Source organism: Ambystoma mexicanum, chromosome 1p (assembly GCF_040938575.1).
Source record: "Ambystoma mexicanum isolate Mex_15411 chromosome 1p, UKY_AmexF1_1, whole genome shotgun sequence".
In the NCBI taxonomy this organism is placed as follows: Eukaryota; Metazoa; Chordata; class Amphibia; order Caudata; family Ambystomatidae; genus Ambystoma; species Ambystoma mexicanum.
The window spans coordinates 1,273,170,644-1,273,188,649 of record NC_090921.1 but is presented as its reverse complement, the minus strand read 5'-3'; the positions used below and the strand labels follow the sequence as shown (position 1 = coordinate 1,273,188,649).

General features: G+C 45.7%; 1 protein-coding gene across 1 annotated transcript in view; it reads right to left on the bottom strand.

Annotated features, from left to right (window-relative positions):
• The window catches only part of SCAF1 (SR-related CTD associated factor 1), a 472,414-nt gene that overhangs the window by 32,266 nt on the left and 422,142 nt on the right, over nt 1-18,006 (bottom strand). The window contains exons 9-10 of the mRNA XM_069605191.1: nt 16,236-16,553; nt 14,980-15,108 (exon numbers count right to left, since the gene is read on the bottom strand). Coding sequence (XP_069461292.1) covers nt 14,980-15,108; nt 16,236-16,553 — 447 coding nt within the window. The remainder of the gene's footprint in view (nt 1-14,979; nt 15,109-16,235; nt 16,554-18,006) is intronic.

The following is an 18,006-nucleotide window of genomic DNA, read 5'->3' as shown; positions in this document are numbered from 1 at the left end:
TAACTGTTTGGAGAATACAGCAAAGTTGCATTGGACCATTGCTACAGTGCGACCGCACCACCACAAGATGATGATATTGAATGTATTGAAGATAGCTCTGAAGTAGTTGCAGATCAATTCACACAATCTACACCCGCCAAAAAATTGCCACCCAAAAACATGTCGACATTGTTGTGTTCTCCCATCAATGTTGAAGTAGCAGATGTCGAAATGACAGAATGAACCAGCCGCAGCATCCATAGACGCATCAGAACTGGATAGCAGCAATATTACTTTCCAATGTGTTGAAATCTCTGCAACGTCACAGGCCGAAACAACGTTGACGCAGGATGACAGTCTAATGAAAGAGAGCAAATACATTGTATTTGACAGTTGTTTGATGGAAATTATAAGTATGCTGAAATGTGGGCATTCAGTTAGAGGGAAAGTATGTGGGAAGCCATTGATTAATGTAACTCGTCAAATAAAAGGCAGTAACGTCAAAATAAATGCCGCCTGTCGATTAAATCATAGGTTCTCATGGTCTGCACAAACGATGCTGGGGAAAATGCCAGCAGGCAATCTACTGTGTGCAGCTGCATCACTTTTTAGTGGCTCCAGTTTTAGAAAGTTAGAGGCTTTCTTTCAGTTTGTGGGACTCCATTTAATTTCTAATTGCTGTACTACATATACCAACGTGATTATCTGTTTCCGGCCATTAGTGATGCTTTGAAAATTGAAAAATTGTCTCTAGCAAGTACATTCGAAGGGAAACGTTTCAGGCTAGCTGGCGACGGACAGTGCAACAGCCCTGGATTTTCTGCCAAGTACTGCACCTACCACTTTCAGGACATGGATAGTAAGAAAATTGTGAGTTTGGTGGTCGTGCAGGTAACACAATGTACATCCTCAGTGGCCATGGAGAAACTAGGATTTATAAAATCAGTGGAATATCTACAATCAAGGGGAATGCACATCGGCCTCATAGCCACGGACAGACACGTTTGAATTGCCAAGACAATGAGAGAGCAGTTCCCGCTTATTAATCATTAATTTGACGTATGGCATCTTGCTAAATCGATCAGTAAGAAAATCTCGGCTGCAGGAAAAAAAAAAAGGTTTTGAAAGTATTTTGCATTGGTCACAGTCTATCACCAACCATCTTTGGTGGAGCTCAAAAACTTGTGAAGGGTCAGTGGAAATACTACTTGAAAAATGGCAGTCACTGATGCACCACTGTACCAACTTTCACCGCTGGTCAGAAAACCTACATTTCCACCAATGTGAACATGGCCCTTTGTCCCCAGAGGAGGCAAGGAAGAAGAAGTGGTTGATTCCATCTTCACCGACACACAAAGCCATTGAGAAGATTGTTTTCGACAAAACTCCATCAAGAGATTTGAGAGGACTGACAGAATTCTGTCACACAGGAGATTTGGAGGTGTTCCACAATATGTGCCTAAAGTACAGGCCAAAGCGCTTGCATTTCACCTTTCAGGGCATGAAACATCGCACTCTACTAGCGGTCTTGGCCCATAACAGCAATGCCGGACGTGAACAATCTAGGACTAGGGGTAAAGTAAGGATGCCTCACTACACTAAGGTGTTTTCAAAACGAAGTAAGCAATGGGTGATCAAAGCAGTCTAAGATGAAATGCAGTTCGACTTTGTGAAAGGCCTTATTGTGGCTGTGTTAGAGAAGCACAGATATGGAATTTTGACCGTTTCTGTGCAGAGCAGTGATCCATTGCCACCGAACATTGCAACTGTGCCATGTCCACCAGAAGTACAGCTGGTTGTGAAGTACAAATCCCGGTTTAAATAATTGCAATACGATTGTCTTTTTGTAAATAAATGTTATTGTACAGTGTACCTGTAACCCTAACCCCTACCTTCATCATCATGGGTGGCGAACAAGCTGGGTGTCATCTTTGAATTCTCTCTATTCACCTCATATATGTGTATGTATATATTTTTCTCATGTCTCATCTCATGTAAATGTAAATGCTGCGCACTGTTGCGCACTGTTAACGGAGGGGAGGCTTGCGTATTGCAAATAATAAAACAAAGAAAAACAAATAAATCTCACTTTTAACTCAACTCCTGTGGTACTTTATACTTTCCCTGACCTTCCGCCAAAAATTAAATGTCTCCATTTGGGCTGCAAAGCTCGCAGACAACGGGGACAAAATTGGGGGCCTTAGAAAGCGCCAAGCGGGCCGTGGCATTTGGGAGAGAAGCCAGTTCGCATTTGCACATTGTGGCGCACTACATAGAGGGATTCTAAACTTCAAGTTCTCACAGATGCCTTTACTACGGGATGTTGCAAATAAAGAATGCGAAGGACAGCGGCTTTGATTTTCAGCTCGCGCCCAGAAGAGGCCCACAAGTCGCACTGGAAGTATAAGGGTCTATTGTTTTTTTGACCTTGAGACAGGGACCATGCCGAAAGAACTTCATTTGAAGGGGGTGCGCAATAACGTAAGAGACGATAAGGCAGAAAATTCAGAAACTAGACCGAGTTTCATTTTAGTTCAGTATACAAAAAATCGTTAAGAGCACGGTCCGATTTACAGACTGCATTACGCAGAGACACAGTGGAAATTTCAAATATAATGTGAGTAAATCTTTAGACGCTTTTATACCAGAATGAAGAATTAATGAATGGATGCATGAATAAATGAATGAATGAATGAAGAGCTAGGAAAAGCAAGGAAAACGTGTTCGTAGTGGGCACATGGGCATGCAGGTCCACTGGTCTCACCGATCTCGGTCCTTGGCCCAGCCACTTTTCCCTGCACTGCCTACCTGCACTACGGGACTGTCTCTGTATCCTTCAGCCCCTTCTCCCGGCATTTACCTTGCACTTGCCACCAGCTGGCCCTATTATTTAATTTGTATTCAACTAACCATGTACAGCACTTTTACCCCTCTCTCCCCTTCCCCATGCGCAATCAGAAAGACACCTGGCCTAGTAAGATCGTTGTCTGTCTGCCCTGGTTCTCCCCCCCCCCCCCCCGCCTCGTTGCGCCTTGAAACACTTGTGTATAGGCGCGTTACAAATGCCATATCATATATCATATCATTCCACACGCATGTAGACTAACTGTCGTTTCTCATTGTGTGTTGGCCTCGATTTATTTCGTTACTTTTCGCATTGATTTTAGAGCCGAACATACTCCATTGAACTATCCTTGCAAGCAAATAGTTTCTGATCGGCCGTAATAAATAAAATGAGTAATATTAATGAAGATCGGCTGGCGAGACTAATTATAATTTTTTAGTTTTCATAACAGGTATTTGCTCCCCTTCTGCTACTGCCATCGGTTTGAGACACCGGCAGATGTTTTTTTCAACAGACACCTGCAGCTTCGTGTGAACAACTAAGCACACTGACAAATTTATGGGACGATCGCCAAGGGCCCACATGCCCTTACGCTATACTAGTGGCTAGAAGCAACATATCAACCTTTACAATGGACTAGTGCCTAAGTTGATGGAACAGCCTTGCGGTTCACTGTGCTTCCAAAGTGCTTCTTTTACGAAAAGCAACACCCTGTGTACCATGAAGGAACAGCGCGTGACTCAATATTAACTTAGACGGATTTGCGGATACAGATAAAAGAAAATAAATGGCTTTCGGAGTTCATATGGCAATTGCTGAATATTCTCTAAACATTTAATGTCAAATAAATGTACTTTACCAAATGTACCGTGTTGCTGTTTCATTTTAAAGTAGTTTCATATTCCGAATTGTGGCGCGCTGTGTTGTGAGATGGTCTGTGTTGGTTTCCGGGTTCTGTGTGGAGTCGCGTAGAAGACGACTGGGCACGTTTGCCTACGCAGCACAGAAACGTCACGGAGAGAGGCGGGGAATATGAATGTTTTGATAATGTCAGGCTCAGGGGCGGGGGATTTGATTTAGTGCCGCAGAAGCAGGTCAGCCAGGGCGATGCGGCAAGTGATAATCCCATCACAAAATGGCGGCTCCCTGGTGCCTGTTTTCGCTTGCGGTTAATGGACGAAAACTCGGGTAAGGTCCATAGGAAAGTTTTCTAAAATCGAGCCACTTGGGCTTAAAAAAACATGGCCGACCCGTAGGGACAATAACATTTTTTACTGGACCATGCCTTTAAGAACCAGCCTGCATCACCTCCTGGGAAGCTAGGCCTTGATTGCTTGTCCATTGCTACCATAATAGAGAATCTTGGCTGGGGTCCTCTGTGCCTCTCCTCTACCATATAGAGAGCAAATGTACAGATCCCCACCCCCTCCAGTCTTTACAGCTGGGAATCCTCAGTAAAAGAAAAACCGGTTTCACTTTCACTTACAAACTGTCTTTCTCCAAAAAAAAAACATCACTGAGCTCTGGGTCATACTGCCCCAGCCAATGACTGCCCTATCCCTAAACCCCTCCTCTGGCAGCCATCTTCAGATTTGGGAGTACGTAAAGAGGCAGTATGACCAAGAAGAGTCACTGAGGGGCAGGAGTGAGGGTTTGCATGTGAATCCATGCCAGACCCATGCTGGAGAACAATAGTTACAGGTAAGTAACTTGTTCCTTCTCCAGCATGGGGTCTGGCATGCATTCACAGGCTCATGAATGTAGAATACATAGCAGTACAACATTCACAACCACGGGAGTTGGCAAGGCTTAAAAGAACCAAATACACTTACCTCTGGAACAGACTCACCTTCAAGCGACCAGGTCGCGCAGCACTGCTTGGCCGACCCTGGACTCCTCTTTGGAATCCCTGTTGATGCAGTAGAATCTAGTGAAGGTGTGCGTGGACCGCCATGTAGCAGCCCTGCAGATGTCCAGCAGGGGCTCACCAGACCGGAACACAGTTGTTGCAGGGATCGCTGTGGTGGAATGAGCTCTCCGACGGCGGGGCAGCCGTCGGTTTGCCAACCAGTGACAGTGAGTGATCCAGTCGGAGAGCCATCTCGAAATGGAAGCCTTGGCCAAAGCTTTTGCAAGGTTCACAGGACCAGAGTTCACGAAATGTTGAGACGTCTTCCGGAAAGTCTTTGTGCGTGCCACATAGAACTTCAGAGCATGTGCCACATCCAGCGAGTGCAAAGTCCTTTCAGCCGGCGACGAAGTTGTCGGAAAAAACACAGGCAACACCTAAGGTTCGTTGACGTGGAATTCCGACTGAACCTTTGGCATGGAGGGGTGCGTTCACAGGACCACCCTTGTGTCGTGAGAAGTCAGATAAAGGTGCTTGCAGGACAGGGCCTGGATTTCACCTACCCTCCTGGCAGAGGTGATGGCCACGAGTAAAGCCGTTTTCCACGAAAGGAACTTGAGAGGGGCTTGATGCATAAGCTTGAGGGGTGTTCAATGAGCCTCATCAGTACCACGTTGAGTTCCCACATCCGGACAGATGGCTTCACCGGCGGGAACGAACAAAACAGTCCTTTGTTATTGATATTTTATTTGTATCGCGCTCATACACAAGTGTTTCCGAGCACAACAAGGCAAGGGAGGGGAACAAGGGAGAACAAAAACAACGATCTTACTAGGCCCAGTGACATTGAGAACACGCAAGTGCAGGGGGCTGGGAGGGAAGAAGTGGAAAAGTGATGAGCAAAGGAATAAAAAAACAGCAGCAGTGGTAGTGCAGCCAGCAAGTGGCAAGTGCTAGGTTTAAGGCACAGACAGGGGGTATCTGATAAGTGCAGACATAGAGGGCAGGGGGGACTGTAGGCTTACAGATACAGACCCCAGTGCAAGAGTTGCCAGGAGGCAGTGCGTGTGTGTGGCAGGGTGAGCAAGTATCTTGGCTGAAAATCCGAGGGTAACCAGGTGCACGATGCGGAAGCATAACAGATCAGCAGGGGAGAGGAGGAGCGAAGGCAGAAGTAAAGAGTAAGGTCTTGAGGTGCTTCCGGAACCGGAGATGGTTCTCCTCAAGTTTCAGAGTGGCAGGGAGGCTGTTGCAGAGGGAGGTCCCAGTCGAAGACGGATCTACCCGCAGCTCGTTTCTTTGAGAAGGAACTGACCCTGAGGAAGTTGGAGGAGCGAAGAGCTCGAGAGGGAAGGTATTTACGGAGGGACAGTAGAAGGTATTTTGGACCCAGGCCCCAGAAGGCCTTCTGGACAATGCAAAGGTTCTTGAATTTAATCCTTGCAGCCATTGGGAACAATGAAGAGATTTCAGGGCTGAAGAGATATGATCCCAGGGCTTGGGGCCAAGGACAAGTCCCACAGTCCTGTTCTGGATGATTTGCAAAGAGTGGAGAGTAGAAGCAGGTAGATTTAGAAAGAGGCTGTTGCAATAATCCAACCTAGAGAGAACCAGAGCTTGAGAGACAGTGAGCTTCTGGGATAAGGTGAGGAAAGGCAGAATAACCTCTGAGGAGGTGCAGTTGGAAGTTTGACTTTTTTAGAGAAGTTAGATGTGGGCAAAAAAGGAATAAGTGGAGTCGAAGATGACCCAGAGGTTCTTAGCCTCGCAGGTGGGGGTAGGCGGAAAGCCAAGGGAGGCAAGACCGAGTGTGACAAGAAAGGAGGGTGAAGGTGTGCCGATGAGGATCTCCATCTTGCTGGCATTCAGCAGAGATCGTTGGCGGCACACCAATCCTAAATAGCAGATAGGCAATCAGAGATGAGAGAAGGCACACCAATCCTGAATAGCAGATAGGCAATCAGAGATGAGAGAAGGAGAAGACGTGGCCGAGGGAAGCCTGAAAATGAGTTCAGTGTCATCAGCATAGCACTGAAAATTGGAGCAGATGACTGCAATGGGATAGGTAAGAGTTGCCAGGTATTGGTTGAAAAGCGAGGGTGTGAGGTTACACCGCTGGGGAAAACTCTAGGCATAGAGGGAGATCCTTTGAGGAACTCCTTGGCTAGACGGTTTGACCAAAGAGAAGACCGTCCCGGAGACCTGGTGTAGCACGAGATAGCCGCCAGATGCATTTTGATGGAGGCGTGTGCCAGCCCCGCCTTGGCCAAGGACAACAAGAACAGAAGGATTTGCGGGGCCGTGACCCTCTGAGGGTTGATCTTCTGCATTCCAACAGTGCTAGGGAGAATTCTCAAGAATGTGCTAATTCCCTCGACCTTAGAGACCCCCAGCAACTTAGCTGGATTTTGCAGACTTGATTTTTTTACCTGTAGAGAGTGTGACCTTTTCCCACTCTCATGTATTTTGATGTGTTTTACCTTTGTGTTTCCTTTGGTTATGGAGTCTAACCAACTCCAAAAGGCATCATCTTTTACAATTGTTTCACAAAGCACCTTCAGTGCAGTGACACAGGAAAGTCATTTAGATTTCCCAAGGTTTAAATACCTTCTCTGGGATCAACTACTGTTTCCCAGAACAGTGGGGTGAAATTGACTTCACTTAGCCCTGTAAATTCCTAGACCCAGCACACCATATCTTACAATAGAGTGCTGGAGGGGTTACTCAGTATCCAGTGTCTAGATACTCATGTAGCATTCACATGTTACCCTTTCCTCTCAGAATGGCTGGTGGCAGTAGTTTTACAAAAAAACTACCATGATTTTTCCCGACTGCAAACTTTTCGTAGCTCCAGTAACGTTAAATCGCAGGAGCCATGTTTTTCAAGATGGCGCCCAGCCATGGTTTCTAAAATGTTTCCCGGTCGTCTTTTTCACCATTTCTTTATGGAAAGGTCCTTCTAAAGTTTTGCTCTGCGCGCCAAACCAGGTTTGGTCCCTTTGTTTCATTGCCTTTGGCGGGTTTCAGGACTGAAGACTGCCTCTGGCGCCCGAGTGTCTGGGGTGGGCAGGAAGTGAGGGAGGTGCCTGAAACTCCCTGCGCTTAGTCCCCTAGGAGACCCAAATTCACTCTGGTGTGATTGGCTGGCTGACTGTCCGGCAAGGGCAGCCACCCTGCTGGGTGAGGGGCAGCTAGGCTGGAATGAATGGGAGGAAACTGGATAAAAGGAGAGTCTCTTGGCTTAGAAGGCAGAATCGACCACTGGAATGTAAGAACCGAAGACGAGCTTGAAGAGGGCGGCTGCTGCAACTCCTGGACCGTTGGTTTGTCTGGTGAAGTCTGCTGCAGGTCCAAATCGCTAAGTTCATCTCGACAGAGAAGCCACCTGGATACCATTCCCGGAGCTGGTTGTATTTTCGTCAGAGTGATGCAGGAAACCGAATAAGCAGGGAGAAGAACACCAGTTTGTGTGCTTTACTACAGCTACCAGAATTGAAGATTTGCCAAGTGCCAGCTTTTTCGACCAGTCCCTGTGCAGGAGTCCCCCGATGTCCTCCCTCTTATCCCCACGACGTAGGCTAGGCTCAGGAACAGCGAGATCTGCAGGAACTGCCAGGAACAGAAGTCTTCAGCTGCATCTTTTTCTTAATTTGAAAGGTACTGTGAAACGAGAGTACTTACCTCTCGTGGTGAAAGTGCTTGAAACTTTCGCAACTAGCAGGCCTAATCAGCTTGTGACCCAACATATAATTTTTCTGCTTACAAACTACTTCTAAGAACTTCTACAGACTTTACCGTTTACTTGCCAGAACCGTTTTTACCTTTCCAAGACTTTAGCCCATCGACTTTGGCCTATCCTATTGAATTGACTCTTCTGGCGAACTCAAAGTATCTACACTGTTTAAGAAATTGTAATTCTTTTACGTTATGAACCCATTCCTTTTTGCTCCTCCAAAGTATTCTGAATGCCATTTTGCTACTCCTTCAAAGTAGTTTGAATGCCTCAGAAACTTAACGAGTATAGTATTGAGGTGTATTGATGTATGATATTTAACTGCCTCCTTCTAGTGAATATTTTATAACTGACTGTTGAATAAATGAATAAGTGTTTAACCAAGAAACCTTGTGCTGTAAAGAGGTTATTTGAATACTTGTGATTGTAGACCTCTGTGTAACATCCTTACAGCTCACATTTCCTCTTGAGATAAGCCTGGCTGCTCAACATGCTACCAAAACTGTGTAGTACAGACTTATATCAAAGGGTGGTTTTGCTTACACCTGTAGTCATAGTTGTGTGTAGTGGTCCCAAAGGGTACTGCATACAAACTCTGCCGAACACTACTCGAGGATTCTGGGGCCACTCAAAAAGGATGGAAGCAGCAAAAGAAAGATGACAAAGAGAATTCTAAAACCTCCAATCCAAAAGAGGGCCACAAACAGAGAAAGGGTAAGCCACATGGGAAACCAGGTCAGCCCAGTGAAACCTCTTGTGCCAAACCAGAGGGAGGTCAGCAGAAGACCCCATTTGTCAAAACATTTGGAAAATGTTATGCTTGTGGGTCTACTGACCATGTCAAAAGGGATCCCAGATGCAAAGGTAAACCTTCAGGGGTCCACACTGCCTCCTTATCCTTCACCCCTGAGGGAGAAGTACATATGGCAAGTGGAAACGTTCAACTACTGGCTGAAGACCCCATTGGCGTCTCTGCCAGTGTTTGTGTCCCTGGGTCTGTGGGAACAGCAGAAATTAAATGTATATAATTCTATACCAGATAACACAAAAGAATACTACAAGGACAGTGTACTTGTAAATGGACAGGAGACCCCTGCCATTCGAGACACTGGGGCCAGCATTAGTGGTGGATGAAACCTTTTTCAAAACAGAGGATGTTGCTAAGGCACCCAAAGGCCTCACTAAGCTTGCTGGAGGTCCTATCCAAATGCTTCCAAGACTACCAGCTCTCATCCAGTGCAACAATATTACTGTAAGAATACCTGTCAGTGTACAAAGTGAGGTGCTTGGGAGAGTCCTGCCGGGGAATGACTTAAAAACCTTTGGAGTTGTATCAAGCACCCCTAGGCCTCCCAGTAAAAGGAAACAGGAGCAGACAAGGAAGGCCAGAGAGCTCCCCATAGATGACTCTCCAGAGGTTGTTACAGGAGAACCTATAACACCCAGTCCACAGGAAATGCCAACTTCCTTTTCCAGGAAAAAGGAGACAAAGGGGAAACCCAAGGTCTTAGGAAATAAGATAGCACTCCTGTGCATCAAACCAGGACATGCCCGAGAGGACAGTCCAAAGTCACACCTGTGACTGCTCCATCAGCTGAGGCTGCGTGCGAGAACCAACCAGGAGATGTTGAGTCAGCTGCTGAAGATTTCGAGCTGGAAGACGACCTTCCCCCTGTTGCAGATCTGGATCCTAAAGACCATCATGAGCTGCAGTTTCTCAAGGAAGAAGCAAATCCAACCTTTGGTATAAGTCTGAACCACACAGTTTTGGTAGCGGGGCTGAGTAGCTAGGCTTATCTCAAGAGGGAATGTGAGCTGTAATGATGTTACACAGAGGTCTACAATTACAGGTGCTCAAATAAATTCTTACACTCTAGGTTTCTTGATTAAATACTTATTCATTTATTAACCATTCAATTATAAAACATTCAACAGAAGGAGGCAACTATATAATACACTTGAATACTATTTCAGGAATACTTTTCAAGAGTAGTAAAAGTCAAAGGTTATTAGAACATAAAAGGTTACAATATTCTTAGACAATGCAAATATTTAGAGTTCACCAGAAGAGTCAATTCAAATCAATAGTCTAGGCTAAAGTCCTATCCAAAGTTCTGGATAGGATAAAGCAGTTCTGGTAGTTAAACGGAAAAGTCTGTGCAAAACTTCTTAGGAATAGTTTGTAGCAAGAAGAATCATATGTTGGGTCACAAGCTGATTAGGCCTGCAAGTTGGCAAAGTTTCAAACACTTTCACCGCAAGAGGTAAGTACTCAGTCTGGTTTTACAGTACCTTACAAATGAAGAACAAGAGATAGCCAATTACTTCTGTTCCTGGCAGTTCCTGCAGATCTCACTGTTCCTGGGCCTCAGTCGTGGGGTCAAGAGGGAGGACGTCGGGGGACTCCTGCACTGCACTTGAACAGTAAAAAAGCTTGCCAAACTTTGATTCCGGTAGCTGTAAAGCACAAAAACTGGTGTCCATCTCCCTGATTCTACGGTTTCCTGCAGACCAGTTCCGAGATAAGGTGTCCAGGTGGCGTATGGTCGAGTTGATTGGTCACACCAACTCAAAGGGAGCAGTCGTCCTTGCAGGGGCTTACCTGTCGAGGTGAACTTGGCGATTCAGAACCTTCAGCAGGGCTTCACCGGGCAAACCAACAGTCCAGGAGTTGCAGCATTCATCCTCTTTAAGCACGTCTTCGGTTCCTTCGTTCCAGTGGTCGACTGCCTTCCAAGCCAAAAGACTCCTTTTATTCAGTTCTCTCCCATTCATTCCAGCCTAGCTGTCACTCACCCAGCAGGATGGCTGTCCTTGCCAGACAGTCAGCCAGCCAATCACCACAGAGTGCATTTGGGTCTCCTAGGAGACTAAGCACAGGGAGTTTCGGGCACCTCCCTCACTTCAGTCCTGTAGCCCGCAAAAGGTGACGGAACAAAGGGACCAAACCTGGTTTGGCACGCAGAGACAAACTCTAGAAGGACCTTTCAAAAAAGAAATGGCGAAAAAAGAAGACTGTGACCTGTTTAAACAAAGGGGGCTCAGACGCCATCTTGAAAAACATGGCTCCTGCGATTTAATGCTACCGGAGCTACGAATAGTTCGCAGTCAGGAAAAATCATGGTAGTTCGTTGTAAAACCACTGCCACCAGCCATTCTGAGAGGAAAGGGTAGCATTTGAAGGCTACATGAGTATCTAGACATAGGGGATACTAAGTAACCCCTCCAGCACTCTAATGTAAGATAGGGTGTGCTGGGTCTAGGAATTTGAAAAGATTAGTAAAGTCAATTTCACTTTACTTTCTCTGGGAAACAGTTTATCCCAGAGAAGGTATTTAAAGCTTGGGAAAGCTTGAAAGGCTCCCCTGTGCCACTGCACCGAGGCTGCTGTGTGGCAAATGAAAAGATGATGCCTATGGAGTTGTGTAAAACTCCATAACAAAAGAAAACACAAGAGTAAAAGACATCAAAATACAAGAGAGTGGGAAAAAGGCTCACTCTCCAGGTAAAAAATCAAGTCCTCAAAATCCAGCAAAGTTGCTTGGAATCTGCACATTTTTGAGAATCCTCCCCAACAGTAAGTAAATAGCCAAGCCAGCACAGCAGCTCAGCACAAAGGGGATTTTGCAGCAGGATGACTTCAGGATCTGTAGCCAAAAACCCCAGGTCCTGCATTCCTTGTTGGGACGACAGAAGACAGGACCCCAGGATGGGTTTTTTAAGCAGAGATCGACACAGAAGGCTTCAAGCAAGGGTTTCTTCGCGGCTGGACGTGGCTCTGTGGATTTGGCACCTTTTCAGTAGCACAGAAAAAGACAGTATACCACTGGTCGGATTCTCGTTGTTTGCAAGGTCCAGCAATCTGGTGAGGGGACTTTTCGGACTCGATTCATGTCTCTGGAGGTCCAGCAATATGCCCAAAAAGTTTCAGCAAGATTCGGAATTCGGAAGACCGTGCACCGCACAATGGCTCGAGGTTCCAGAGTATTGCAGCCCCCCGCAAGGTCGCAGCACGTCGTGGGAGGATATATATTTTATTTATATCACAAGTGTTTCAAGGCGCGACGAGGCATGGGAGGGATACAAGGGAGTAACAAAACAACCATCTTACTAGGCCCAGTGACATTGGGAACGTGCAAGTGCAGGGGAGAGGGAGGTGGAAGGGGAGGAAGTGGAAAGTGCTGAGCACGTTAACAGAGGATGGCTCAAAATGCATGTCTTCTTGAGTCAATTGGGTCTCACCAAGATCTGAGTCATCGTTTTTGGAGTTTCCAGGTCGCTTGGAAGGGAAGGGTAACAGCAGGCTCTCCAGTCCCTGGAAATCGTCTCAGATGCGTTTTCTTCATCATCCTCTTCGGTTTTGGTTACAGTGGTCGACTACCTCTTCAGCTTCCAGGATCAGACTTTTATGCAGGAACCGTGGCAATCAAACAGCCATGTAACATTCAAACTTGAGGGGGTTGGCCAGTCCTTTCAGGACAGCCAGCCGACCAGTTTTAACTGGATTCTCGCAGTCAGGCTTAAACACCAAGGGCTGCAGAGTTTGACTCCTCCCTCGCTTCCTGCCTTCACAGACACTTGGAGTCCAGGCGGGAAGTCTGCAAGACTCCTGCCAAAGATAAAATGAACACAATGGAATTTCCCACTGTGGAGTCAGGGGAAGGAACAAGAAAGGAAAGGGAACGCTGAAATGCCGAAAAAAGAAAACTGGGGGCATTTTGGTAATTAGCACCCATGGGTGCCTTTACCAGGGCTGTGGAAACAGCATGCGGTAAAGGTGCACCAAATTAATAAAAAAGGTTTACTGCCACCAGTCATTAAAGATAAGTCTGTCCTTGTAACATAAATGTTAGTTAAAAGGTGAAAGGGGATACATTGCATCGCCCCAGCACTCCACATAAGGTGGGGTGTGCTGGTGTCACCTAATAAAAGATCCTTTCTACCCATGGGAACTGTAGTTCTCAAAAGGTTAGCCAAAGAAGTTAAAAGGGGATCCCCAAGGGCAAACCAGCAACAATAGGCAGTAGGTGCCAAAACTTGTCAAAGAGGATAACATTAAAAGACAGTATGGAGAGTCTTAAAAATGACACTGATAAAATGAGTAAGAGACTGGAAAAGGGTTCCCACTCATATAGGTATAGGGAAAGATAATCTACCAGTCCAGCAAAAAAGTTCTGGAGTTGACACAGGTCAGGATGATTTATCATTGATATGAAAATCTTAGCCAAAACTCTCCTTGAAATTATGGAATATTAACAGTATATGGAAAAGGAAAGAGCCATACCCTTTTAATGCTAATTGAAACACCAAGTGTGAGAAGCTGAATATTCAAAAGAACTACGAGTAAAGGAGAGTCAAAAGGAAGAATCATCCCCATTGGGTAAACTTGAAAGGTGCTTATATTGAATGGTAAAAACGGAAGGAACAAAAGGGAACTTGTTATTTTCCTTAACGCTGTAAAAGCATATGAGAAATTTAAGTGAGAAGCCGTCCCCTTGAAACTGAAGTTAAATATTGTATAAAGAAATGAACTCTGGGGAGGAACTATCTCCCATGCCCCCGCCCTTTGGAACAGCGGAACATTGAGCTTTTTTTTCCCCACTCAAGCACCGGATAGACATTGGAAGACCTGAAGAAACATAGGGAAGGGAGGACCCCCTTCCTCTAGTGGAACTTTAGTCCCTTTTCTTACCTGCACCTTGATACTATGTTTTGAGACTTTGAAAGAAAGCTATGAATATATAGCTTACAGAAATCCCTTTTTTCACGTTATATTGAGTTTAGCCTGTAAGGGTCAGTTTACTGTTTTGGACCCAGGACGAAGGACGCTATTTTCTTTAACATCTTGACACAGAGGTTAGTTTTGTTTTGTTGAGGCATTGAAACCCCTCAAACCTAGGTAGGATTTCCCCAAACCCTCATATTATTTTGACAATGAAAGTCCTATGTCAAACTGAAACTTGTTACTGTGTCCGAGTCTTACTTTTGATCCCTTACACAGTATATTCCTACACAATTGTACCCAGAATTTTTCCAAGTATCAATTTATGTCCATTTCTACTGCACTAAATGCCAAAACAATTTTCAGGATCTAGTGATCAATTTTTCAGTTTTTATTGGTTATTACTTTTTCTTTTTCCTTTTTGCAATTTAGTTCAATTCAATTTGTTCCACAATTCTTTTCGCAAGCATAATTTCTCCTTAGCAATCAAGTCAGATGCATATTGCTTCTTGAACATCAGAGCTGTGTAGCAAATCATTTTGCATACATCCTAATTTGAATAAAATAAACAAAAATCGATTGATAAGAGAAATGTTAGGTACAATTGTGTACAAATGTTTGAACACAAAGTGAAGGATAAGGATGGTTGGTGAGTCTGGGCAAAAGTAGCCATGCTGTAACCATGTACACAACCCTTTACGGGAACAAAATGGGAGCAAGAGGGTGCAGGACGAGGGAAGATCCGAGTAAGTCATGGCACATGGTGGGGAAGAGACAGGCACTTTCACTTTGTGCATTGGGGGGGGGGGAGAGGACGGTTGAGGGGAAAAAAAAGGGAGACACAATCTCACCTTGCTCACAGCCTTTCGTAGAATGTCCTTATAATCCTCCTTGGTGATCTCTTTCCTCTGATAGTACGGCTTGATGGCCAGTTTCACCTCCTCTATCGCTCGCTCCTGGGTGTGCAGCTTTTTCAAGTACTGCCAAGAAGGAGAATGCACTGCAATCAGCACTAATAGAAGGGGAATGCCATTAAGGCAACCATGTACTCTATGGAGACTGTGCCCTCAACAAGGTCACCTGCTTCACTGTCTTAAGAATTTCTTTCACATGAGCCATATCTGGCACCATTCTCTTGCTTGCCCACTTCACATATCCCCTACGATAGTGTTACCGTCTATGAATGTGCTCTAAGCTGGGCACTACTTCTCATCTCCCCCTAGCACAAGTGTCTAAGAATGTACTCAACAGACATGTTCTCATTTCCACCTCCCCCAAGACACGTCCTGCTGGATCAAACTTGCATTCTCCATTTGCTCCATGAACTGTTCTTTCTCCTCAGTCATTCATGATGCAAATTGGACCCCACTTCCCATGTCGCTATAACCTTAAGGTTTTGTGTCTCTCCATCACGGGGCCCAACTTCACACCTGCAAGACATTAGCACTTAAGGACTTGCTTCACATGCCTCGCCAATGTCCAAGGCTGATATCTCTTGTGGAGCCTGTCTTGCCATCATTTGCTGTCCATGCACATTATTGTGTTTTGTTCGTCTCATGCTACTCTATCGCTTTGGGTGCAATAACCCCCCCCCTCCAAACCCTCAATCTCAGCATTGCCATTTCTAACTCTTTCTCCGACTGTGGTTTTGCTTGGCCCTGCTTTCCCATTTATTCATTCCACACTGATGGAATACAAAACTCTTCCAGTGTACAAATCACAATCCACTTAAAAACACATCCACACAGACGCCAGTTGGTCCTGGTTCTACACGCACCAACAGTTGAGCACAAATCCTTATCTTTCCCTTTTTCTGCCCCTAACCAATCCCCACTTTCACTTTTAGGTCCACTTGAGGACATGGAAAAACATGCAAAATGGCAGTGGTGCACGTTATAAATCCCACAAGCCCAATAACATAACAAAAAACTGATCTTCACCGGGCTCAGCTTCAAACAATGTCCCCCCCTCTTCCCCCACCCAAACGGCAAGCTGGTCTCAAGTTTTCTTGGCCCAGTACAATCCTTCCTATGCCGATGTCTTTTTGGCCTGGTTGAACAGCTTACAATATCCCACATGTTGGTATTGATAAATGTGCCATGCTTACCTTGTCAGGCTCCCCAGGCCCATCGGAGCTGACGCTGCCTTCTCGCTTGCCCGTCTCACTACTGGATGAGGCATTGAAGAAGAGGCTGGAAGAGTTGCTGGTAGAGGTTGGGCCGATTATACCAGAATGTGCTGGAGGAGAAGGTGGGGATGGGGGAGAGGGAGGAGAGGGAGGGCTGTAGGCAAAGCCACCCAAGGACAGGCCACCATGCAGCATGTGTGAGGGTGCCGTATGGCTCACTGGCACATGTGGAGGAGGCGGCGGTGGTGGTGGAGGTTGTGTCAGCATGGAGGTAGAGGGCTTCCCCTGACTAAGTATCTGGTACAAAAGTGACAGTGAAGGAAAAAAAGTGGTTAGATTGGACTGCAAAAATTCCTAATGGATTCCTCTTCTCACAACCTTTGCATACACCTTTGACCCACTGCCGTTCATACAGCAATAATAAGTTATTTTGCACAGGTTTCGCCTTTCACACATTTTCTGCACACAAACCCCATTTTCACAATCCCATGCATTTGGCTTTAACTCACGATTCTCTTGTCATAGCTCTTGCATCTTGGGGTCAGGGTATGTCTTCCCCCAATTGTTCCGGTCATGGGCTCACAAGCCATACACTCTCACTTTGTGTACATCTTAGGAACAGCATACCCATATGCTCGGAGCACAAAACTCATACTAAAACACAGATACCATTAGGAGGAGGTCAGGGGTCGAGAGAGCCTCAGCATTCATTCTCACAACCACTGTAAATGCTCCAATTCCGCAATGACCATTCCTAAAGCCCATGCCTTGGGCTTTAGGTGTGCTGCGCCCATGAAAATGTATTTTCATGTTTACTGTACACGTCTTGGATCTACGATGCCCTTGCGGCTGATTGGGTACACATTCCCTGCATGTCTCCTGGGGTACACAAGCCAACCTTTAACTGTAATGTCCCTTTCCAATTGCCCAGCTCATGCTTTGGGCCAACAAGTCATTAGATAGCCTCTGTAAATGCCAAGGGCTCCCACAGTTTCCGACATTGCTTAGGGCCACATTACAACTTCTACCAGGCCATGGCCCATTATCCTCCATCCCGGTTTACAGCTCCTGCATGTGTTGGTGCTAGCTTTTCGAATGGCTTGAATTAGTCTTGGGTGCACTTTGTAGCAAGTTCATTACTCTGCCCCCCCTCATGTAGAGACAATGGTTATGACTGAAACCCCTCTCCTTACCCAATGATGACCTGCTCTTTCAAGACAGCAATAACCCCCCCCCCCAAATATGCTTCTGCTTCAATGAATATTCCCAGCTCTGCTCACAAACCCCACACCCAGTTCCTAGCTAGTGGGCCAGCACATCCAAAGACATCAAATGACATCAATTGACCATCATTCTACCTCATAGCACAATCTCAAAGCCCCAGTGTTGGGTAAGGTTTTCATATTTATGATAAATCTTCCTGACCTGTGTCAACCCCAGAACATTTTGCTCGGACCTGGTAACTATGTTACCTTGTCCTTAGGTGAAGGGGAATCTTTTTATCCTGTTACCTAGTACTTTACTCTTTTTATAGTTTCCTACAACATTTGGACTTAGGCTGGGTTGCCCCTTTTGGCTCGCCAGTTAATTTCTCTTTAATGTACTTGGGTGCTACTGTTCCCAAGTAATTCATTCCCTTTACTTTTTGTATAAGTGGGCCAGTACACCCCCACCTTATGTGGAGTGCTGGCGCGATACAACATATCCCCTTTCATACTTAACTGGTACAATTTTGCTACAATTGCAAGTT